This window comes from Lynx rufus, unplaced genomic scaffold (genome assembly GCF_022079265.1).
Source record: "Lynx rufus isolate CCGP_SWC_20201006 ecotype Redwood Valley unplaced genomic scaffold, mLynRuf1.p SCAF_14, whole genome shotgun sequence".
Lineage (NCBI taxonomy): Eukaryota > Metazoa > Chordata > Mammalia > Carnivora > Felidae > Lynx > Lynx rufus.
The window spans coordinates 12,886,558-12,911,638 of record NW_025814828.1 but is presented as its reverse complement, the minus strand read 5'-3'; the positions used below and the strand labels follow the sequence as shown (position 1 = coordinate 12,911,638).

The 25,081-nt window shown below is 43.3% G+C and overlaps 2 protein-coding genes across 4 annotated transcripts in view; one reads left to right on the top strand and one right to left on the bottom strand.

Annotated features, from left to right (window-relative positions):
* The window catches only part of CTPS2 (CTP synthase 2), a 100,576-nt gene that overhangs the window by 38,520 nt on the left and 36,975 nt on the right, over nucleotides 1–25,081 (top strand). For all 3 annotated transcript variants that reach the window (XM_047075946.1, XM_047075945.1, XM_047075944.1), the window contains exons 12-13: nucleotides 521–583; nucleotides 915–958. In XM_047075946.1, the coding sequence (XP_046931902.1) occupies nucleotides 521–583; nucleotides 915–958 (107 nt within the window). The remainder of the gene's footprint in view (nucleotides 1–520; nucleotides 584–914; nucleotides 959–25,081) is intronic.
* S100G (S100 calcium binding protein G) lies at nucleotides 11,172–16,195 on the bottom strand. The gene is made up of 2 exons (XM_047075947.1): nucleotides 16,061–16,195; nucleotides 11,172–11,276 (listed from the first exon to the last, which is right to left on the bottom strand). The coding sequence occupies exons 1-2, from the start codon at nucleotides 16,193–16,195 to the stop codon at nucleotides 11,172–11,174; spliced, it is 240 nt and encodes a 79-aa protein (XP_046931903.1).

Sequence of the window (25,081 nt, the reverse complement as noted above, 5' to 3'; positions counted from 1 at the left end):
AGCCCGCCTGGAGATGCCGGTGTTCGGCGGGGAGGTTATAGGGCTGTTCTGGGCCCAGCAGCCTGACACAGGCTTCCCACTCCTCAGATCCCTGCCCGCTGGCCAGCCTGAGGCTGCCCTCCAAGAAGAGGGAGTGTGAAGTCTCCCTCTTGAGTCGGGGTGTTGTTAGATATTCTCGGAAGGAATCAGGTGCTCTGGCACAGCTGTGCAGCCCACACCTATGCCTCTATTTAGAGGCCTCTGGAAGGAGGCAGATTTGCCTTTGGACCTTGCCCTGTCTTCCCTTGCCCTTTTCTGACCTTGAATTCCTTCTTCCTCAAGTCCAAGTCGTCTAATCTCCCTTCCTGCCTCTGCCACAGTTGTTCTGAGTGCAGAGGGTACAGTAGTGAACCCGGCAGGCAGTCTTGCTCTCTCGACCCTGCATTCTAGATGGAGGAGACTGACAGTAAGCAAATGAATGGGAAATATGAAGCAATACAAAATATATTCATCCATTTTATATATATGCTTTTTCAAATAGGGATTTGCCTCGGGATGCAACTAGCAGTGATAGAGTTTGCAAGAAACTGCCTTAACTTGAAAGGTAAGCCTGCTGTTTGCTAATAACCGTAAGAATTTTTTTTAGTGTTTATTTATTTTTGACAGAGAGACAGAGCGTGAGTGGGGGAGGGGCAGAGAGAGATAGAGACACAGAATCTGAAGCAGGCTCCAGGCTCTGAGCTGTCAGCACAGAGCCGGACTTGGGGCTTGAACCCACGGATTGCAAGATCATGACCTCAGCAGAAGTCGGACGCTTAACCGACTGAGCTACCCAAGTGCCCTGCTAATAACTTTTATTAAAAAAAAAATTCTTATTACTTAAACTGTTGTTCAGCAATATTAGTGAATTATTGAACTCATTTCTTAATCTTCAGATGCTGATTCCACAGAATTTGAGCCAAATGCCCGTGTTCCTGTGGTAAGTGCCTTGTTTATCTTTCTGGGTTGGGTCACTGTCATTTTGTTTCCAGCTCTGACCTAAATTCACAAGGGGCTATTATTATTATTTCTTCCTTACAACATCAGGACATTTTAAGTTAGATATGATTTTATTACTATTATTACTACTGCTACTATTATTTTTGTATCAACCTGCTTTGTTCTCAATAGTCCCTCTTGTCAGCTGTGCCTTGAAGAAAGACACAGTCCTGGACTGATCTCTCTTTGCGTCTGTTTTCAAGCTTAATGTTTAGGAAACGATGAAATCGACTGTGACAACAATTTATAACAGCTAATATAAATAAATGGGCTGTCCTGTCTCTGGACTCCTCGCCCGTCTGTCTAGTCTCCACATTGGCAGTCATCGGTCTTTCTGAGAAAAACGTGACAATGTTTTTGCGCTGCTCCTCATCTTCCACGGATTCCTTTTCCTAGGAAATATTCAGTCCAAGGTTCTTGGCTGGGACTGAAGGCCACTGCGCTGTGTCTCCTGCGGCTTTGCTATAGCAGTCCCCCCTTATCTATGGGGGACACGTGCCACGGCCGCCAGGGGCTGCCTGAAACTGCGGAGAGTCCTAGCCCTGTATATGCTTTATGTTTTCCTATCCATCCATACCTGTGATAGTTTATAAATTGGGCGCAATAAGAGATGAACAACAACAATAATAAAATGGAACGATGATAACAAGGTACCGTAATGAAAGTTACACAAATGTGGTTTCTCTGGCTCTCAAAATGTCTTACTGTGCCGTACTCACCCTCCTTCCTGTGAGGATGTGAGCTGCTAAAATGTGTATGTGAGGCGATGAGGTTAGGTGACTGACGCAGGTGCTGCGATGTAGCTATACTGACCCCCGACAATACGAAACCATGGATAAGGGGGTGCTGTAATTCACATCTGGTGTCCCCATCCCTTCTGCACTTGGGGGTTTATGTTTGGACAATCTAAACGATTTTTTTAGATGTATTCCCTATACCTGAGATGTCCCCCTTCCTGCAACCTCCCTTCCCATGGGATCTCACTAAAACCAATGAAAAATTTAATTAGAAAAGTAAACCAAACCTGATGACTGACAACTTCCTATTCATCCTGGGAAGTGTATCCTGACCTCCTTTCTTTTCTTGCCTCTGCGTTCTGTGCCTCGTACCCACCTCTGTGAGAGTGCATACCTGACCATTGTGATCGCTTTTTTTTTTTTAGTTTATTTATTATTTATTTTTAGTAATCTCTACATCCAACATGGGGCTTGAACTCATGACCCTGAGATCAAGAGTTGCATACTCTTCCTACTGAGCCAGCCAGGTGCCCGTGATTGCTGTTTTCAACAGTGTTGCTGAGATACAGTTTACATACCGTAAAATTTAGCTGTTTGAAGTGTATGACTCAGTGGCTTTTATCATATGCACAGATCTGTGCAACCATCACCACAGTCAATTTTGGACCATTCTCATTACCTCCCAAGAAACCTCATACCACTTAGCTGACACCCCCAGGCTACTATCACCCCTAGCCCTTGGCAGCCATTAATCTCTTTTCTGTCTCTATGGATTTGCCTCTTCTGGATACTTCATGTGAATGGAATCATGCAATATGTGGCGTTTTGTGACTGGCTTCTTCCACTTAGTATAATGTTGTCAAGGTCTGTCTGTGTTATAGCATCTATCAGTACTTTGTTTCTTTTTAGTGCAGAATAATATTCCATTATATGGACATAACACATTTTATTAATCCATTCATTCATTGATGGCCGTTTGGGTTGTTTCTACTTTTTGACTATTGTGAGTAATGTTGCTATGACCATTGGTGTACAAGTTATTGTGTGGACGCATGTTTTCATTTCACTTGGGTATATACACGTAGGAGTGGAATTGTAGGTCATACAGTGACTATATGTTGAAGCTTTTTTATTTTTTAATGTTTATTTATTTTTGAGAGAGACAGAGACAGAATGAGAGTGGGTTAGGCAGAGAGAGAGGGAGACAGAGACTCCGAAGCAGGCTCCAGGCTCTGAGCTGTCAGCACAGAGCCCGACGTGGGGCTCGAACTCCTGAACCATGAGATCATGACCTGAGCCAAAGTCAGACACTCAACTGACTGAGCCACCCAGGCGCTCCAATATATGTTGAAGCTTTTGAGGAACTGTCCCACTGTTTTCTAAAGTGGCTGCAACAATTTACATTCCCACCAGCAGTGTCTAAGGGTTCCAATTTCTTCACAGCCTCAACACTTGTTATTGTCTGTCTTTTTTTAAAAAAAGATTTTATTTTTAATTTCTACACCTCACATGGGGCTTGAACTTACAACCCAAGATAAAGAGTTGCATGCTACCAATTGAGCCAGCCAGGCACCCCATTACTATCTGTCTTTTTGATTATAACCATCCTGTGAGTGTAAAGTTGTATCTTGTGGCTTTGATTTGCATTTCCCTGATGGCTAAGGATATTGAACATCTTTTCAGGTGCTTATTGGCCACTTGTATATCATCTTTGGAGAAACGTGTATTGAAGTCCTTTGCTTGTTTTCAAGCTGGGTTATTTGTCTTTGTATTATTATTATTATTAAAAAATTTTTTTTAATGTTTATTCATTTCTGAGAGAGAGACAGACAGACTGTGAGCTAGGGAGGGGCAGAGAGAGAGGGAGACACAGAATCCGAAGCAGGCTCCAGGCTCTGAGCTGTCAGCACAAAGCCCGATGCAGGGTTTGAACTCACGAACTGTGAGATCATGACCTGAGCCCAAGTCAGACGCTTAACTGACTGAGCCACCCAGGCACCCCTTGTCTTTGTATTATTAAGTTGTGAGAGTTCTTTATGTATTCTAAATACAAGTTCCTTATTAGATATATAATTTGCACTATTGACATTTTGGGCTGGGTTATGCTTTGTTGTGGCGACGGGGGGTGGGGGGACGCTGTCCTGCGCACTGTAGGATGTTCAGGAGCATTCAGGGCCTGTACCCACTAGATGTCAGTACTACACTCCTCCCAACCCCCAAATGAGACACTAAAAATTCCTCCAGACCTTGCCAAACATCTCCTGGGGACACAGGCAAAATAGCCCCCATTGAGAACCCTTGATTTTGAGAAATCCACTTCTGTTCCTCTCTCCTCCATCCCATTCCTTCCCTTCCTTTATGGTAGTCATTAATTTTTTTTAAACATGTTTTCTTTCCATTTACAAAATACAAGCAAACCTATATGTCTACTTGTAACCCCCTCTCCTTCTTGGATCAATGATAGCATACTCTGCCCAATTTTTTGTATCTTGCGTTTTTCACTTAACGCTATATGCCAGAGATCACTCCACGGAAGGATATAGAGATATTCTTCACTCCTTTTTATAGCTTGCAATTCAGACCATAATGAACCATAACTTCCCAGCCAGATGGTACTTTTAAGTCTTATGCTCAGAAGACCTAATACTAGCGAAGAGTTCCTTATGAAGCTTTATTACAAACATATTTCCTGACTAATGGCTGAAATGGCTGTGCAGGCAAATCATGGGTTTTCTTTCCTAAGGTAATACTTTGGGACAGGAAGTGATCTTACCAGTAGGTGCCACTATTACATAGCTTTGGCAAGGTTAATTCTTTGCCGACTATTCTTTGCACCGTGTGTGTGTGTGTGTGTGTGTGTGTGTGTGTGTGTGTGAGTGTGTGTGTGAGCGCATATCCCCATATACCCACACACGTATACGGTTATGTGCTTCCTTTTCAACAAATCCATTGGCTAGCATGCTTGAGCCACTGTTCCTCCTTGCTTTTTGTACTGATCACTCCACATCAGTGCACAGGGAACTTCCACATGCTTGCCCTGCTGTATGCGTCTTTTATTTAACCAGTCTCATATTGATGAATATTTAGGTTGTGTCCATTATTTTGCTACCCTAAATCATATTGCAAATTAGGATCCGTGTACATACGTCCTTGCACCACACATGCACACTTCTATGGGATGAGTTCCTAGAAGGAGAATTACTAAGTCTGACGATCTGTGCATTTTGCATTTTGATAGCTTCTATACTCATAAGTGAGATGGGAACAATAAAACCTAATTGCTACTGAACATCTTTATGGCCAGCAATCAGTTTGTTGGAGAAAAATAGCCTTAAGAGCCAGCATTTGTGATGATGGTGAGAAGTCCTATTAAAGAAAAAGGCTAGGGTAATAGAATCACCAGGCGGCAGACACCAGGAAGCCTGGGGAAATCACTTAAACTTGAGCAAATAACAATGACTTACAGTGGGTAATGGTCATTCTGGCCCTTCTGGCTGAAAAAGTAAATAATTTGGAAGCCAGGAGCCTCCTCTGGGGTGTATTTGCTGCTAAAATCTGTTTCATAGGTGTGGAGGAGGAAAAATAACTTTTACTCCTCCCTTCTAGGTTCTTGGCTGAGGCCTCCCTGTAATAAAAGATTAACAGGACAAAAGCAAAGAAAGCTTCAGAACATGTATGCTTCCTGTATACATGGGAGAGACCCAGGAAAACTGAGTAACTCCCCCAAATGGCCCAAGCCATCATATTAAATAACTTCTCCAGCTAAAGACAGATGTTGGGAGTGGGAAGCCGGTAATGGGGGGGTTACCCAGAAAAACACAGTAAACAAGAGCATGATTGTTATGCAGATTTAAATCCATGCTTTCTCCATTCATATGAGTTTCTGGAGATTTAGTCGTCCTCTTCCTGGTGTGGAGTGGAAGACACCCTTACAGATGGAGATTTCCCTTATGCATGTAAATGTCTCTTACCTAGTAGAGACACTGGCACCCAGGAGAGATATTTAAGAGGAGGTATCTGTTACACACATAAAAGGAGAAGTAGATTTTTCTCTAAGAACGAAGGTAGACTCTGAGAGTACCAGGAGAGAGCGGATAAAATTTATTTTATTGTGTCATCTCTCTGCTTAATCCACAAGGTAAGCCCGAAGGCTATGTGAATTTGCAGAATATTTAGGATTCTATAGCAAGTCTGATTTTTGGCTGCTTGCTGACACCCTTGACCTTGAATTTGGCTTCGGATCTCTCCAGTTCACGGCATTGTGTACTTTTCATATTTAGAATATTTTTGGTTTTTGACATATATGGGAAGAAGGATCTCATTCCAATATTTAGGTATGTGGATATGCTTACGTTTTAGCATTTCTCTTCTGTTTATTGAAAATAGTAACTAAAACAAACCTGAATTTACAGAAGATGTAACATTCTGAAAACAAATCCATGTTCCACCTTCGAACGTATCAGTGAACACATGTACACCTGGACAATGGTATTGGTAAGGGAAAGGGAGAAATTTGAAGCAGATGCAAATGGACGTTTGCGACTGTGGTGTCTGATATATTTCAATTTTAGTTATCATGTATAGGACTTCTTTTACCCTTGTTTGATCCAAGGATTTTCAAAGTCGAAATGAATTTCACATCTGACACAGTGGATCTGTGGAATAGTTACACATAATTAAAAGTCGATTCAGGTGAAGGGTCGTTTGTGTTGTACATTAAGCATAATTAATGCATAACATTTTCCTACCTCTAGATGAAGCCCTGTTGGAGATATTTTTTTTTCTTCCATGTTATTTTTCAACAACTTTACATGGAAAGCAAATTAAGAAACATTAAAAAAAAAAATCCAGCCAGCCACCGAGAGAAACCTTTCAGGCCACTTTTTATTACTTCGAAGACTACTTGGCATTTAGAACACTGAGTGAGTGTCTCCCAGCTAACAAAATCGCTTTACAGAAGTCATTTGGAGCTTAGTTTGGGCTAACGAACTTTTCTTGTCATCAAAGCAGCTGTCAAGAAGGCAGCTATACTGTGGGTAAAATAGCCCTTTATGGACCAGTCTGATAGCCTAATAGTCATTTAATCCTGTCTCTGTGGGGGCAGTAGGTTCAGAGTTGATATTAGGCTGTTAGCCATAGAAACTGCTTTCTATTGGGAAAGAAAAATTCTTCTAGGCATGATGGCTGCTGTCCAATGAATGGCAAGGGCATCTTCTTCACCCGACCCTCCCCCATACTCGGGCCTATTTCCTGAAAGGAGACAGTGTGGGTGCTTGGAATGAGCCCCCATTTGTGAATCACCAGGTTAGTCTATAATTTTAACAATAAATGGCTAAATGAGTACTTCAAAGCTAATGCGTTTGAGAGCTTTTGTACGTTGAGCTCAATGGGAAATGCTTTAGGAATAAGTATTTCAACCACTTAAAAGATTTTTCTGCAGTAGAAATAACTGGATGCTAGTGGAAAGAGATTATTAAAAAGAAAAAAAGTCATTGTGCATTTGGAGCTTGTCCACTGAAGTGCAGTCCCAAATATAGTGTATTGCAAGCTTAGCCGGGGCTTCAAGACATAGACTGGCAAAACAGATAACCAAACATACGGGCAGTGTGTGCGTTAATGCTAGCAAATGCTGTCGACTAGAACTTTCTGCCATGGTAGAATGTTCTGGGTTTGTGCCATCCAATATGATAGATGGCCACTAGCCACGTGGGGCTATGGAGCACTTGAAATGTTGCTAGTGTGGCCCAGGAACTGAACTTTAAACTTCATTGAATTTTAATTGATTTAAATGTCCGTGGCCACGTGATCTAATTGTTACAGTATTGCACAGCACAGGTAGACCTTAGATACTTAAGAATTCAGAGTCAGGGGAAAAATACTGTGGGTTATAGTAAGAAGAGATGGTTGTCAAAGGCTTGGAGACTTTATAGAGAGGAGGGGAAGGTTAGGCTAGGCCGGAATGTCCAAGATTTGCGTATAAAATACCGAGTGGGTTGGCTGAAGCATATGGCTCCCATAGGGAAGTGGTGGGAAATAGGGGAGATTGGTGCGGATTTGTGGGGGTCCTTGAGTATCAGTGTCAAAATTAATACTGAAGGCAATAGGGAACCAGTAACATAATACCTGCCAACTTTGACATAGTATGCAAATACCGTACTTGTAGCTGAAGGCTTTCCAATAGAACGAGTGCTTGAGAAAGATTCAACTGTTGAGAGAGAGAGAGACAGACAGACAGACAGAGATATGAGAGGGGAGAGAAGACTCCAGACACAGTACCTGGTTGAGTGTTAAGGCAGCCTCAGTCTGCGATCCAAGGAGCTGGGTTGGAGCAGGAGTTAGAGTAGAAAGGTCTGGCTGGCAGAGCAGCTTTATGGAATGAATCAATGAGATTTAGTGACTGGATACTCAGGAATCATTCATCCAACAAATAGCTATTGAACCTGTCCCACATGCCAGGCTCTGAGCTAGACTTGGGGATACCTCAGTGAAAGAACAGATAAAAATCCTTGCCCTGGTAGAGCCTACAGTCTAGTGAAGATTGATGTTTTGTGGTTGACAAGCTGGTACTGTTGATTCAAGAGGAAATTCAGGGACACCTGGGTGGCTCAATTGGTTAGGTGTCTGACTTTGGCCCAGGTTATGATCCCGTGCTTCATGGGTTCAAGCCCCGCATAGGGCTCTGTGATGACAGCTCAGGGCCTGGAGCCTGCTTCCGATTCTGTGTCTCCCTCTCTCTCTGCCCCTCTCCTGCTTGCACTTTGTCTCTCTGTCTCCCCAAAATAAATAAATATTTAAAAAAAAAAAAAAAAGGAAATTCAGGTGAATCCTGTTGGATGTGGGAGATGAGCCCACTGTTGGAAACCGGGCCAAGGAAGCCAATGAAATAGACATGTACACCCATGCTACATACAACCCTTCATGCTTTTTCACCCTTCTTGAAGACTGTCAGACGATAATTTGTCCAAGTCAGTAAATCTTAGCCAGGTAGAGAAGGTATCTCTACCTTGCGTTTCCTGTGCATTGCCACCGGGAGGCCTTCCCAGCTTGCCCCATCTGCCCTGGAGGCCTCCTGCCCAGCCCCAGCTTCCACCCTGCTGACAACCCCCCACCCCTTGCAACCTCTTTGTTGCTGCCACCTCATCTTCCTAAAGCACATTCACATCACTTTATGCCTCCTACACCCTTCCTCTCCCTTTCTTCTGACCTTGGTTTATCATGGCAACCAAGGACTCTCATGATCTAAAGCCCTCGTGCCCTCTAATTCCTCGTAGCTGGCTTTGCACCAAAATGTAGTATGTGTGTTTCTGAAACTGCCTTGAACTTGCACATGATGTGTTTACTTGGGGTGTTTTCTCTCTTTTTGAAGCCCAGTGCTACCCCTTCCCTGCAGCTTCCCCTCAAGGCTCTTCCTGCAAATTCCAGCTGGAAATACTACTTTCTCGATTAAGCCTTTCCTTGACCTGATCCCAGACTTACGGACTTAGGGTCTCAGAGGGCTAGAAGTTTATTTCTCTGGCATCTTGTGTAATGTCCTGTCCGTAGTAGTTGCTTTATATATGTTGGAGTTGAAAGAGATTACGTACATTTATTCTGTGAGGGACAGATTGAGAGCCAGAATTCAGGCTAAAATGGGAAGCTGGCATGACCTTGATATTAGAAGTCAACAAAGCACCGCTAACAAAAAATAAAACCCCGAACTATAGACTAATGTTGGCTATTAATAAAGATGTGAAAATCTGAAATAAAATACGAGAGTGTCCAATTTAACAGTATTACAGAATAATTGAGCGTGTTTAACCTGGGGGTTGAATTGGTTAATGTATTATATTGATCAGACAAAACAGAGAACCCCCATGTCTCCATAGATGCTCGGTAGGCAATCTATAGAACCCAAACCTTCCTGCTCACAATCTCTTAACAAACTAGGAAGAGAAGGGGACTTTTTTTTTTTTTTTTAAGTAGGCTTCATGCCCAGCACAGAGCCCAATGTGGGGCTTGAACTCACAATCCTGAGATCAAGCAAGAGCTGAGCTGAGATCAAGAGTCAGATGCTTAACCTACTGAGCCACCCAGGCGTCCTGAGAAGGGGACTTCTCTTTTACAAACCCATATCCAGCAGTAAAGTCAATGGGGATCCCTATGAAAACTAGAAATGAGTAGAAGATGTGCACTATGGTGACTAATGAAGTTGTTAAAATGAGACCAACTAATGCTGTCTGGAGATTGAAGCTGGCATTCTCCTACCTGTTTGTAGATTTCCGAATCAATACAACCTTTTGGAAAATCAATTAAGTGGTCTATTTCACAAACCATAAAAATATTCATACGCTGTGACTCAGACATTTACTTCTCAGAAATTCTCCTAAGGAGGGAAATATGGTGTGTTGACAGAGGTATGAACAGTTACTCATTAGTATAGCATTGTTTAGAAGAATCAGAAATGACAACAGTCGAAGTGTCCCACAATGGGGAAATAGGTGAGACTATTATGGGGTATCCCTGCAGTGGAATATAAAGGGTCGTTAGAAATGTTTGAAGTTTTTGGTGCAATGAGAGTGCTCTTGTATTGAATTAGAATGATACAAATTGTATTTAAACATTTCCTCACTGTGTATAAAAATCTGCCTTGTTTCTTGGTAGGGTTAGAAGTCATTTTTCTTTTCTTTGGTTAAATTCCCCAGCAACACTCCCCCCCCCCCACCACCTCCACCGCCTTCCCCCCAGCTGTTTCTCAGATTCTGAGAGTCCCGGCAGCACGGGATGCCAGAGCTGGGAGGGCCCTCTGTCTTCCTGTGCCTTTTATTTTACACATTACATACCAGAACCAAGGCCGCCCCCTCGGTGATGGAGCAGAACTGACTCTTGGTCCTGTAATGCTTCTGCTCCCGGAGAGGGTCATTGATTCAAAAACCACAGCAAGCGCCAGAGGTGACTTTAAGACAAGTATGTGTTTTTTGAAGTCTGCTCCTCACCAGCTATTGACTAGAGTGAAATAGGGGCTGGAACTGGAAATGATGTGAGCCCTGAGTGGCTGGGGAGGGAGAGCAGGAAAAGGGTTATTCTGGTGGAAGACTGGAGTAAGGGCCCTGGTTTGGCACGTCAGAGTTCTTTCCAAGCCTCCGATGCCATGTTTGTAGTCTTTGTGAAGATCGTGGAACTCTTCTCAGCCTTTAAAAAAAAATCTATATAATTATATGCATTAGACTAAGGTTATTTCAAATCTATTAAGCCATGGGGGTCAGTACTTGACAAGGAGAGACATGTCTAAGAATTTCTTTATTAACAGTAATTGGCCTTCACAGCCAAACCGTTATAATTGCAAAGAATTAACCAGAGACATTAGTGATTCCATATAGAATAGGGCCACATCCCAGGCGCTCTTCTTTTGGAATGATACATTGTCTTGTTTTTTTTCCTTCACTGGGATATCTTCTTGACTAACACCTGGAATTCTTCAAAACTAACTTCTCCGTCTCCATTCTTGTCCAGTTCTTGAAACAGGTCATCTAGGGTGCCGGGGCCCTGGTTTTAGACAAGAAGGATGGGATAGGGAGAGGAGAGAAAATAAATCAGTTACTGCTACACATTTTCTGAAATGAGAGACACTGGGTCTGTGTCCCAGGAAGGCAGCTAAAGTTTCAATTACATGGTTGGAGGTGGAAAGACCAACTTTAGCTGCAGTCATGCTCCCTGTCACTGAACTGGCTATCTTTTTTTTTTTTTTCCTATATCACACATTTATTATTTTAATATTGATAATGTGCATTTTAATATACAGTTGACCCTTGAACAATGCAGGGGTTGGGGCACCAACCCCCCACACAGTCGAAAATCTGAGGATAACTTTTGCCTCCCTGCAAGACTGAATTACTAATAGCCTACTGTTGACTGGAATCCTTACTGATAACATATACAGTTGATTAACACATATTTTGTATGTTACATGTATTAAATACTGTATCTTACAATAAAGGAAGCTAGAAAAAAGAAAAGTGTTATTAAGGAAGTCACAAGGGAGAAAAAATACATTTATAGTACTGTACTGTAAAAAATCCTCGCAGTTTGTACCCATGTTGTACAAGGATCAACTGTAATTGGTTTTCTGTGCGATCTATTTTTCTTTATGCCTCTAAAAACATTCCTTTGAGAAGGAATCTGCGGCTTCACTGGACTGCCAAGGAGCCCACGGCCCACAAACACTGGAGGGTTCGTGCCCCAAGTTTTCCTGGGAGCTAGTTCTGTGTCTGGCTCCCAGGGCTGGGCCAGCATATAACCTAGGCAGCACTGTGCCGAGTCTTTCTGTAGCTTGTTAAGTGCTCCCCAACCTCCCCCTGGAGGAGATCCACTTTACAGATGAGGAAACTGGCGCTCTGAGACAGTTGCTGACTTGTTCTACAGCTTGTAAATAAAGAGAGGGCTTGAGGCTCAAACACTGACCCTAGAGCTTAACCCCTTAACTACGAATCACACCAGTTTTTCCCAAGCCCTGGGCTGCGGCCCACCTCTACGCTGTGCAGGATGACTGGAGCAGTGGTTCTCGCACTTTGGCGTGCATCAGAGTCGCCAGATGGGCTTGCTGACCTTAGTAAACACAGATGGACAAGTTCCCACTCCCAGAATTTCTGATTCACTAGGCCTGGGGTGGGGCCTGAGAATCTGTATTTCCAACAGGCTCCCAGGTGATATTGATGCTGCTGGTCCAGGACCCATCACGTTTGGAGAACCACTGCTTGAGATGTTACAAGAGATCATGTTAAGCCTGACTCCTTTTTGACTACTGGCTCTGTAGTGTCTTCTTTTTTTAATGTTTTAAAAATATTCGTTTATTTTTGAGAGAGAGAGAGACAGAGTGTGAGTGGGGGAGGGGCAGAGAGAGGGAGACACAGAATCCGAAGCAGGCTCCAGGCTCTGAGCTGTCAGCACAGAACCCGATGCGGGGCTCAAGCCCACAAACTGTGAGATCATGACCTGGGCTGAAGGCAGAAGCTCAACCGACTGAGCCACCCTGGTGCCCCCTGACTCTGAAGTGTCTTATGCAGACTTAATTTTTGTCTCTGCCCTAAAACTCAAATCTTAAGGCCATTATATTTCTGCCTTTCAGGTAGGAGTTTATCTGTGGCAAAATAGTACCAAGGAAACTCATTGAAATAACAGTTTAGTTTATAAATCAGCTTCAAAAAAATTTTTTTATGTTTATTTTAGAGGGAGAGAGAGAGAAAGAGAGAGAATGGGTGGATGCACACAGGGAAGAGGCAGAGAGAGAGAGAGGGACAGAAGATCTGAAGTGGGCTCTGTGCTGACAGCAGAGAGCCCGACGCGGGCCTTGGACTCATGAATTGTGAGATCGTGACCTGAACCAAAGTCAGGCGCTTAACCGACTCAGCCACCCAGGCGACCCCCGCCCCCTCAATTTTTTTTAAATTGTGGTAAGAAACACACAACATTTACCATCTTAACTATTTTTTTTAATGTTTATTTATTTTTGAGAGAGAGAGCACCAGCAGGGTAGGAGCAGAGAAAAAGAGAGGGAGACACAGAATCCAGAGCAGGCTCCAGGTTCTGGTTCTGAGATGTCAGCACAGAGCCTGACGTGGTGCTTGAACTCACGGACCGTGAGATCATGACCTGAGCTGAAATCAAGAATTGGACCCTTAACCAACTAAGCCACCCAGGCACCCCATCTTAACTTTTTTTTTTTTTTAATTTTTAAATGTTTATTTATTTTAGAGAGAGAGAGACCGAATGTGAGCAGGGGAGGGGCAGAGAGAGAGGGAGACACAGAATCGGAAGCAGGCTCCAGGCTCCGAGCTGTCAGCAGACAACCCGATGCAGGGCTTGAACCCATGAACCGTGAGATCGTGACTTGAGCTGAAGTCAGATGCTTAACTGACTGAGCCACCCAGCCGCCCCCCTATCTTAACTATTTTTAAGTGAACAGTTCACTACTCTTAAGTATGTTGACATTGTTGTACAACTGATCGCCACATCAAAATATGTTTTAACCCCTAAGATTCCTGTAGACATTTGGTACTTTGCTGTCATCAGAAGACTAAACTAAGTTAGTTACTCAGCATTTGTTGTATAAATACCAAACACTTTTCCTGAGGCATTTACTAGATTCTGAACCATGCAAGGTGATGATGGAAAGACTGTAGCTTGGAAAACCTTAGTAATCGTTATGAAAATATAATCAGGTACATGACTTGGTAAGCAGATTCCTACCTTTATCAAAATTGTAAGTCATGTGCTTTTTGTAGTAAAAACATAAACCATAGGAAAATATAGAAAAATCCCCTGCTCTTACCTTTTATTTTTTTATAAATGTTTATTCATTTTTGAGAGAGAGTGAGCGAGTGGGGCAGAAGCAGAGAGGGGGACAGAGAACCCAAAACAGTCTCTGTGCTGACAGCAGAGAGCCTGACACAGGGCTTGAACTCGCAAACCGTGAGATCATGACCTGAGCTGAAGGTGGACACTCAACCGACTGAGCCACCTGGGCATCTCCCTCCTCAGTCTTAACTTTTAAAACCACTTATTTGAGTAGGTTGCCTAGGCTTTCCTGATTATTATTTTTCTTTTATTATTATTCCTTCCTATTACAATTTTTCTTCCTTTTGGAAAAACTTCAGAGTGTTTTTTAGAATTTAGTCTTTCTCAGGGCGCCTGTGTGGCTCAGTCAGTTGAACATCTGCCTTCAGCTCACGCCATGATTTTGAAGTTCATAATCTCCGGGTTCGTGAGTTCAAGGTGGGCATTGGGCTCGTTGCTGACAGCTAGGAGCCTGGAGCCTGCTTCAGATTCTATGTCTCCCTTTCTCTCTGCTCCTCCCCCGCTCTCTCTCTCTCTCTCTCAAAAATAAATAAACATTAGAAAAAGGATTTTAATCTTTCTCAAAGACCTTTGTTTTATTTTTTTAAGGTTTATTTTTATTTTTGAGAGAGAGAGATCTTGAGAAGGGGAGTTGGAGAAAGAGGAAGACAGAGAATCTGAAGCAGCTTCCAGGCTCTGAGCTGTCAGCACGGGGCCCGACATGGGGCTCGAACCCATGAACCATGAGATCATGGCCTGAGCTGAAGTCGGACGCTTAACCAGCTGAGCCACCCAAGCGCCCCTGTTTTAATTTTTAATTAAAAAGTCTCCTTTACTGGGGCACCTGGCTGACTTGGTAGAGCATCTGACTCTGGATCTCAGGGTTGTGAATTCAAGGCCTGCGTTGGGCGTAGAGCCTACTTAAAAATAAATAAATAAAATAAAAATCCAGAAAGTTCAAAAAAAATCCCCTTTTCTGCTAACACTTTTAACTGTTTCTGAAAGTTACTTTATATTTTAACTGTAAGAAAATGAGGCAAGATTGGATTATAAGGTCATTGAATTCAGCCACTCTTTAGTACTAAAAACAGAAACCTCAGCAACTACAGTGAGAACCTTCTCACACGTCATACTGGCAGAAGGGACAAAATCTGGGCAGCAAATGGTTTCTTCTGAAGTTACAGCTAAATAGTAACCAAGTCACATGAAACAGTTGTGCTTCCATTTTGAAGATCCCTTTTAGTTGCGAAGGAAAGAAAGTATTTTGGAGCAATGAGAATCAGCCTGCCTCTCTTCTTTATTGCCCCAAGATGCACTTTGATTTTGACAACTCTGCAACAGTTTTGACAAGAAACTGTAGGGCTAAAGAGATTTAATCCCTTCCTGGAAGTTGTTTAGCAATGCATGGCTGCCTCATTAACACAGATTTAGGTGCTTAACACAAATTAACACAAATTTAAATGCTTTTGAAATATAAATGGGTGTCGCCAGATGGCAATTTGTCAGCGCAAAGTGGGTTTTCTTTTCAGATTGCCAAATAAGCATTGGTCTTCTTGACAGATCCTACCTATAACAATGAAGCACGTCCAAGGCCAACCAATGATGTTTTTGCAGACCTCTTTGTTTTCCTGAAGCCTGGCACAGAGGTGCTGAACCCAGGGTGACATGTGGGTCCTGTAGGTCTAACTTCATGAAAATTCGATCATTGCTTCCTTTTACTCTGGCTGGTCATGGAGAGTTCTGTGCCAGGCTGTGGGGCATAGAAGGCTTGGAACCTGCTTTCCAGGTACTTGCCTTCTGAAATGTGGTCTGCCATCAGGGAGGGAAACACGTTCAAGTGTCCTTGCTCAACAGATGCCGGCACCTTGTCTGCTGTGTGCTCTGGCCTAGACCCAGCTCGGATGGGTATTGCATTCCTCAGCCTCTCCCCTCCCCTGTCCTCCCTTGTCACCATCAGAGTCCCCGTTCATTCGTGGGCTCTGTGGTTGTGCACTCACTTTCAGCAAACTGGGGAATTCAGTCTGAATCAATAGCTTCAACTCCTCCTTCGACAGCTGGTCTGGATCACCTTCTTTGGCTGCGTATTTTGCAAAAATGCTCTTCAGTTCTTCAGGAGACTTTTTTGCACTCATTTTGGTGTCCTGTAAATCGGGAAAGGAATGAGCTCACCAGAAAGCTGAGCTGGAGTTTTATACCGATGATTGCCAACACTTCAGTGCCTTTGGGCTCTTTCCTTGGTGTAGTAAAAATAATCATCTTAGTATGTTCAGTGTGTATTCTTAGAGTACATCTGTTACGAGATAGTCCCTGGAGCCTTACACTTTGATTAGTAGTTGTGACATTCTCCACATTTTATGTACCTGGTCTGTGCTCTGTAGGCTGTGGTCTTGAAGAAACCTGACCACAGCTTTTAGCCTCTAAGTTACTGGTAATATCTTTAGATGGCACAAACCCACTTTCTCTCCTGACCTGTATCTTTGACAACCATTCTGAAAAGAAGCAGAAAGAGCTCCAGGAAGTACTAAAATCACACTTACCTGGTTGCCCAGCAGCAAGGCAGCTAGAAGAATCAAATAGGAGTGCGAAGAGTTGAGCAGGATCGTGACTTTTATAGTCTTTACGGACTCACCACCCTGATTATGAAATTTTCCTTTTGTTTGCCATTTAAGGGTAATTATTAATGGTTTTTGAAACCCAAGCTTGAGACTGCATGAACCTCATAATTAAGGGCAAGATCCAATAAATGGCCACCTTAACAGTTGCTTCATGGTTCAGAGTCCCAAGAGTAAACTTGGATTTTTTCCCCCCCTTACATTGTATTTTCCCTCCAATGTGGCATTACTGTATTTGCTGGGTGTTCACATTTTGGAAAGCTTAACTATGGAGAGTTGTATTATTTTTCAATTTGGCTGCATATTTAGGCTCGAAAAAGTAACTTTCTTCATATGCAGAAAAAAATGCTATCGTGGGTGGTCAATACTATATAGTCTAAGAAATTGCAGCGTTGCTGTGGAAGTCCCTGTGGTGTTTTGTACAGATTAGGTCCTTAAATACTTGAACAACTGAATGAATGAATGGACAGAAGTATCACTGAGAAGCAGACTTCAGAAACAAGGAGAAGATACACAATAATTTGTGGTTTTATTTGGCAAAGCAAGGTTACCAAGTCGCATGATCATTTTTCAACTCTTCTATTATTTATTGGTCTCGTATCTGCTTTTTTTTCTCATTACTCCTTTCCTTACCATATATACAAAGTTTTTTTTTTTTAATCGAAGCACAGTTGACACACAATTTTACATTAGTTTCAGGTGTATAACTATTTTCCCCCCAATATATTTTGTTAATCATTCTAAAAACTTGTGAAAATACTTGACTTACTTTTATTCAGTTGGAAATACTTCAAACTTGTGGAACTGCCAGGATTTAAAATTGGAGACTAAATTTATTTCTACTGGAAAGAGTTCTATGAAAGAACAAGGACGTTTCCAAAGGGCATTAATCTAATACTGATTGTAACTCGCAATACAGACTTTTTCAGATTGACTTTAAGAGTCCTCATCAGGTTTTAAATACTTGCACACTTCCACGCTTGTATAATTTTCTCTGACCCTTCATTATATCATATATAAATTGAGCATTGAGCTATTGGACTGTATTTTTCTCTGACACTTTTCAGTTCTAAACTTCTAGGGCCTTATTTACCTTGGAGAACAAATGTGAAATCTTATAGTTTCTTAAGAACTTCCCAGCAGTCCTGAGCATTTATCACTCCATGTGCCTTCACTGTCCTTGTAGATGTTATTCTTGCTTTTATTACAGATTCTTTGACTTTGGTACCCACTGGTATTGAATATATATGAACTCACTTCTTGGAGTAAAGATAAGCATTTTGGTTTTAGTTGTAAGATTTTATGCAAAAATATTCTGATTTTGGCAATGCATTTTAATGAAGATTTTAGAGAATTTCTAGTGTTTTTATGCTTATGCTCTGTTTTACTTGGGAGGAAGTCAGCTTTTGTTGAACAATCACAGCAAAAAAAAATATCTTTTTCTTCCAATAACTTAAAAAAAAATTTCAAATCTACAGAAAAGTTGCAAGAGTGGTCAGTGAACACCCAACCTACCTTTTGCCCAGATTCATTTGAGAATCAGTTGCAGACCGATTTCTCCTCTAAATACTTCAGCAATCTTGTCTCGTAAGGACAAGGAGATTCTTCTACACAACCACAATGCCATTATCACAGGCCAAATTCAAATCTCTCCAAATGTGGTAAAAACATCTTAAATCATCGGTTTTCTTAAATTACCGCCTATGAGCTAAAATCAACATGGCGATTGTCATATTTCTTGAGTCCATATCAAAGAAATGATTTTAATAACTATATGATATACAACTATATAATTTTAATAACTGCATATTGTATGACAGATATATGTTATGTATAGCACATGGCATATGTTGTATATATAGGGTGTGTGCATATGAAATTAACCCTAAGAGAGACATTTGGAACAGTGTTGGTTAACAGTCTTTCAGGCTACGCATCTATAGTTTCAAGGGAGGATTTCTGATTAACAGAGGCCCAATGCTGGGATGCCTGGCTGGCTCAGTCGGTAGAGCATGCAACTCTTGATCTCAGGGTTATGGGTTTGAGCCCCACGTTGGGTGTGGAGATTACTTAAAAATAAAATCTTTAAAAAAATAATAAGCGAGGCCCAATGCTGTTTGTAGTCAGAACTTATGCTTGTAGTAAACACTAACAGAACTTGAAAAACAACCCATAGGTCTGAAATGTTCACTTGTTCCGCTCTGCCAGGCCCATCTCTTGTCTCTTATGTTTCTCTTTACCTGTGTTCTCAAGTGTGAGGATAAACCCGCAGTGAGAAACATGAAATCCGCCACTAGATATTCTCATGAAACATTAACTAAAAATACATGGAGACGGGCGATAAACACAGGGTGTGTTCAAAAGAGTGCATTTTGAAACTAGAGAAGGGGAAAAAATGACAAGGCACAAGATTGGTAATGGAAAAATGGAGAGGCAAAGGTTATTTATCACCTCACCATTCAATTGCTTGATCTTTGGACAGACTTAAATGTTTCCTAGGGATGCCAAGAGTAACTTATTTTAAAAGCCCCTGTACCATAGGCTTCCTTAGCTGTGTTATTCGACTCGAAGCCCACAGCAGGTAGTGCCTCGAAAAGCACCTCTGGGAGGAGAGTCAGTGTCGGGCCCTGCAAAACAAAATGGGCAGGCAGTGCTATCCTGGGTTCGTGTTGTCTTTGATCCTGAGGGTTTGAAAAGAGTCTGACCAGCAAAGCACAGCTTTGCCTCGCCAGCCTACTTGGTGCACTGCCGCAGAGTTCACGTTCTTTTCCGCTTCCGACCTTTGCCTGGGCCCTGCGTCTCCCCGGTTTGGGGCCTGCCTGTGCTGAGGTCACAGAGGCCTCCTGATCACATAGCCCACGCTTAGCGAGGGCTGGTCCTTCCTGTGGCTGAGTGCTGCCCTTGGCCGACCCTGGTCCTTTACCTTGATCAATCCTCACAGCACCCCCGTGAACTGGATACCACTGTTACCTGCAGTCTCCAGAGACGTTCAAGGACCAGCTAAAGGTCGCAGCACTGGGCAGTACTAGAGCTGGGATTCTGGCTCAGGCCGAGGCTGCCCCCTCAGCCGCCGTGCTGCCTGCCCCCCTCAGGAGGAGGGCTTCTGTGAGGAGAGCTGGTCAACGTTAGCGTGAGGCCCAGAGGCAGGACTTATGTGTTATGTTCACACCTGAAGGTATAAGAATGTTTTCTTTCTGATGGAAGTAACACAGGCCTTCTTTTACTGGTGGAAAATGAGTTGAAAACACTGGAAAATATAAACGTATTTATGGGACTGCTCTGTGCCTTCACCCTGGTGAATTCCATCGTCCCGCTGCTGGTGATGAGGCAGGCTGGGGAGACAGACAGGGCAATGTAACAGTCCTGCATTGGGTAAGAGGTGTGCTTGGGCTCAGGGGTGCCCTGCTTCAGAGCGGGGCACTGTTCCTCCCCTCCCCTATGCTGAAAACATCCATCTGCGGCTCAGGACCGAGACCCTTCCGTTGCTCTTAGGCTGCCCACTAGCCCCTTCGTCTGCTCTGCTCGTTTCTGATAGAAATCCAGGGAGATTTCACTATGGAGCCATCAGTTGGAATCTGACACTGTGTTGGACTCTGCTGGAGACAGAGAAGAAGCTCCAGTCCTTGTGCTTGATGAGCCCACCCTTTAGCCTATGAGAGGAGGCAGGTAAGGAAATGATGGAGGAGGCTAAGGTTGTATACAACGAAGGACCGTATTAGTATCCTATGGCTTCTGTAACAAATTACCGCAAACTTAGTGGCTTAAAACAACACAATTAAAAAAAAAACACCCCCCCCCCCCCAAAAGCCCCACAGGTTGTTTTCTTACAGTTCTGGAGAAGTATAAAGTGGGTAGGCAGGCAGGGCTGCCATTCCTTCTGGAAACTCTAGGGGAGGATCTGTTTCTTTGCCTTTCCAGCTTCTAGAGGTTGCCTGCTCATGGTGCCTTCTTCCATCTTCAACGCCGGCAATGTAGCATCTTCCAGTCTCTCTCTCTCTCTCTCTCTCTCTCTCTCTCTCTCTCTCTTTTCTCTCTGACCGCCACTGTCATCTATCTCCTTCTCTGATTCTGACCCTCCTGCCTCTCTTTTATAAAAACCCTGTTGTTACATCGGGCCCACCCAGATAATCTGGGACAGCCTTGCTGTCTCAAGAGGTTTAATATACGCATGTCTGCAAAGTCTCTTTTGCCACGTATTATTTATTTGGTAGGGTTAGCATAATAACATGGCGTTAATCATGGGTCAGTAAGGAGAACTGGAGGGTGCCCCGAAAGCATGGGCCCATGTGGAATGGGGGGGGGCAAGGCATTTTAGGAAAAGTGATGAAGAGGTGATATAGGTGTAGAGCAGTGGTGGGGAGGGGAGCAGAGGAGCCATCAGCAATGGACCTGTCCATCCAAGGTAGAAACCACAGGTTAGGACGCTTTGGGAGAGCTTAGCCAGACTGGGTTCCCGAATGAGGTGGGACCTGAGTGCCACGTGCAGAAGAGTATAGATTTGAACATCACTTTGTTCGTACTTTGTGCACAACTTGAACATGAGTCATCAAGAATCGAAATCAGAAGCAGGCTTGAAAAAAAAAATGATCAGGAAAAACTAATGGACAGGAGGAAGGGAATGGGTTGGGGAAATCCTTGTAAAGAATACTTGCGGAATATAGTAGAAAGTCTGAGAAAAATCACTGTGTGTTGCCTGAGAGACTGGAAACAGCTGGCTTGGGAGAGTAGGCTCCTTCAGCGTCCCCAAATGAAATGTCCAAAGGCAAGGGACGTGAGGGAAACTGACCTAACCAGGGCTCTGTTGGGTCAGTCAGTGTGTACTACCGCGTATGCTGGAATTTCATCTTTGATAAGAGACCATAACTTCCCTAGACTCTGTTGTTAAGGCATCTGGGACACATGAACCCAGTCTTGAACCCATTACACTTTTATCGTGGGCTGCGGAAACGTCGGTAAAGGTTAATCAGGGCTGTATTTATCCTTATGTGGTACTTTTACATCTAAAGCTTTATCACCACCGATATTCGTTACTTATTGATCCTTTTTTATTTTTCTTATGCTATATGGCTGGCTCAGTTCCAAGAAAGGACAGCTCTGTAGTGGGGATCAGATAACAGCCAGTATTTCGGCAAAATCAGAGCAGGCCAAGGCAGTCCTTTTGCAGTGGAAGAGGCATTTTCCTCTTAGATGCAAATGTAGGGTATTTTGGAAATGTTGGGATTAAAACTAACGCATATTTGAGTTTGTTTTTTTTTTAACTACTCCAGTCACGATAAAGGATATGTTTTGAAACTGATGTCTCTCAGGCTTTTTGTGGAGGGAAATACCAGGCACAGAGACGTTTTCCCGAATTTTGTTGCTGAATCAGGCTGCTTATAACCCAAGAGGCAGTCCTACTGGCAACTTTCGAGCTCATCGGAGGCGACTGTAACTGAAGGCAGCTGGTTGGGCCTGGCTTGTCCAGAACTGCGGTGTATTCTCTACCCTCCCCAACCTTCCTCTTGGTGTGTTTGGATTCCACTGGCTTGTGCCTGGCTTCCATCAGAAGACTGAGTGTCTGATGAGAATCCCCAGATGTGGCCTTCTGAGCCAGCCCAGAGACAACGGCGAGTCCCCTGTCAGTTCTTGCTGTGCTTTTCTCCTTTCACTGCCGTTCGGGGCATCCTTCGCCATTGGAAAGCTACTTCCACCTGCACCCCCATCTTTTCTCTAACCTCTTCTGTGCCTTCTCCTCTGGTTTCTGTGCTAGCGTGTTTTAATCAGAGGATCACTGTGGCTGCTGTACCTTGGGATTTCTTTCTGTGCTATCATGTTCGGAGACGGTTGTAGTTATTGCTTCTGAAAACAGCAGGGATAATGTGAACTAACACCCTAGTGGAAGGTCTAAATGATAGATTGCACTGTTTGGGCTTTAAATTTGTGTTTTCATTAAAAATAATACTATGTACAAAGTTTTAAAAGCCAACTCATTCCAAAAGGCCTATAATGAAAATATTCAGTAATCCTTACCCCCTCTCTGCCACCCTCAAGTCTTCCAGCTGGTTCTCCTGATATTTACCTCCAAGCTTTTATTATTTTATTATTTTTATGTATGTATGTATTTAAGTAAACTCTACCCCCAGCGTGGGGCTCAAACTCAAGACCTCAAGATCAAGAGTCATGTGCTCTACCAACTGAGCCACCCGGGTGCCCCTACCCCCATGTTTTTAAATAATATTCTTATATTGCTCTGTTAGGGATTTCCAGACTTCCCTTTACGTTGGAGGAGTATTTAACACCCTTAGGCAGCCCCTGTGCCCACTGTATTTTTCTTTTGGAGATATGATGTGGTCTTGTGTCTGTCAAGATCATCTCAAGTAAGCAGTAAGGCAGGTTTCCTGTTCTCTGGTGGGTCATTTGACTTTTCTCAGTGGTTCATAGCGGAACATTTCTTGAAAACCAAACATGCCAATAACTACACAAACTGTGTTAAAAGACTCTTCCTGGGCTGAAGAACCCAATACGGGAAGTAAGAGTGGATCGAACAACCAGAATACACCTCTAAGAAGCGGGGGTGGGGGGCGTTAGGGGGGTCATCGCTGTGCTCTTCCTACATGGTTCAGGTTGTCTTGAACTGCAGTGAAAATTGAGGCTGTGGTGGAGAGCGCAATCTTATCTGCCTTTTCCTAGAAAATACATAAGGGGCTGGGCATTTATAAGCAGCTCAGCTTTGAGAACTGGAACCTAATGCCCTCTCTCACCTCACTCCAGTAATACTTAATCTAGCCATAATTAGCCAACCAGAGAAGATAGGAAAGAGATGTCAAGGTCTAGAGCACTTCAGAACTGAGCACTCCATCCAACAAGGGGAGTAATCAAGTTTTTTCTCCACCCCTTCCCCTCAGTGACTCTTGGAGTGCACTTGGGACGCAGGGTTCAGATGGCTCGGAAAAGCGCTGATAAGATCATACAAGTTCTGGGAAAATTTTTACCTCAGGAAATTCTAGTTGTCCAGGTTTTCTATAGAGCACTACATGGCATTTAATGTGTGTGGGGGGAAACTGAAAGGTTTTATGAGAGGGAAACCTGAGCAATTTCATCAGAACACGTTAACTTGCCCGACTGTAGTCTGTTCTAACAGCTTAACAAAACAATAGATGAAACAAAACCACGAGATCGTAGCGAACAGAATGGAAACAACAGAGCAATGACTAACAAGAACAGGCTTTTCGTAAAAATCATGTTTTGGAATTTCTATGAAGTAATCATAAAGATAAATCTGAAATTATTTGGTCTGAGTTCATTCATTTATTCATTCATGCATGCATTCATTCAGTATATACCATGCGCCAGTCCCATATACGCAAGGGGCCGGGAATGCAATGTAAGGAGAGGTAGCACTGCCCCAGCCCTCAAGGCTGTATAGTCTCACAGGCAAAGCACTCTACAGACATGAACAAGAGAAGTGCAGGGGTGGGGAGGGCAGAGATGAGGGTCCTCACTAGGCTGTGGTGCCTGAGAATATAAACTCCTGTAGGAATTCATGTTGGATAGTTGAGCTAAGGTCTCAAGGTTGAGGATGGTTTCATTTAGGACAAGAGGATAGGGGAATGGGAGATGTTCTGGGCAGAGGAAACAGCATGTGCAGAGTTCTCATGGCAGGAGGGAAGAAGATGCACTGGGGGAAATGGAGGAAGGCCACCATGACCAGAGCTCAGGGTGTGAGGGGAAGGTCATGGCACATGGGGCTGGAGGGCGAGGCTGCACTGATATCATGCAGTCAAGGATTTCAAGCAGGAGAAATACCACAACTGCTTTGCCTGTAGTGTGCAGGGTGGACTGGGGTCACGTGAATGTGGAGCTCTGGCTATAGCCTGGGTTGAGGGGCTGTGGTTTGGGTGATGGTTGGAGCCATGGATGGATGCAGGAAGTCTGGAAGGGGGTAAATTGATAGGACTTGACAAATGAGAGATGAGTCATGAGGAAGAGGGAGAGATCCAGGGTGGTGCTGAAGTTTATGGCACAGAGAATGTGCTAGAATGGATGACATTACCTTTTTTTTTTTTTAAAGGAATCCTAAGGTTTTCTAGAAAAAAAGTCTTTTTGGTGTACTTCTCCATAAGGATGGACAGATTTGCTTATGGAGAATCTTTAGGGAATGAAATGGGCAGTAGGGGAGGGATGCGAATACCAAAGTGAGTGGCCCTAGAAGTCCAGAACTTGAAGTGTGAACTTTGCTTGGAATTGACGTCTTGAGTAATGACAGATGGAAGGTCATAAAGAAGGTCCTGACACATTTTGTACAAGTGATTTGAATGAAAGATTAGAACAGAGATGAAAAGGAAGCCTACTGTGAGGAGTGTGTAAAGCATGGCTATATTTGAATAAGAAAATTGGAAGGAATGATCAGGTTTTATTGTCTAGGGA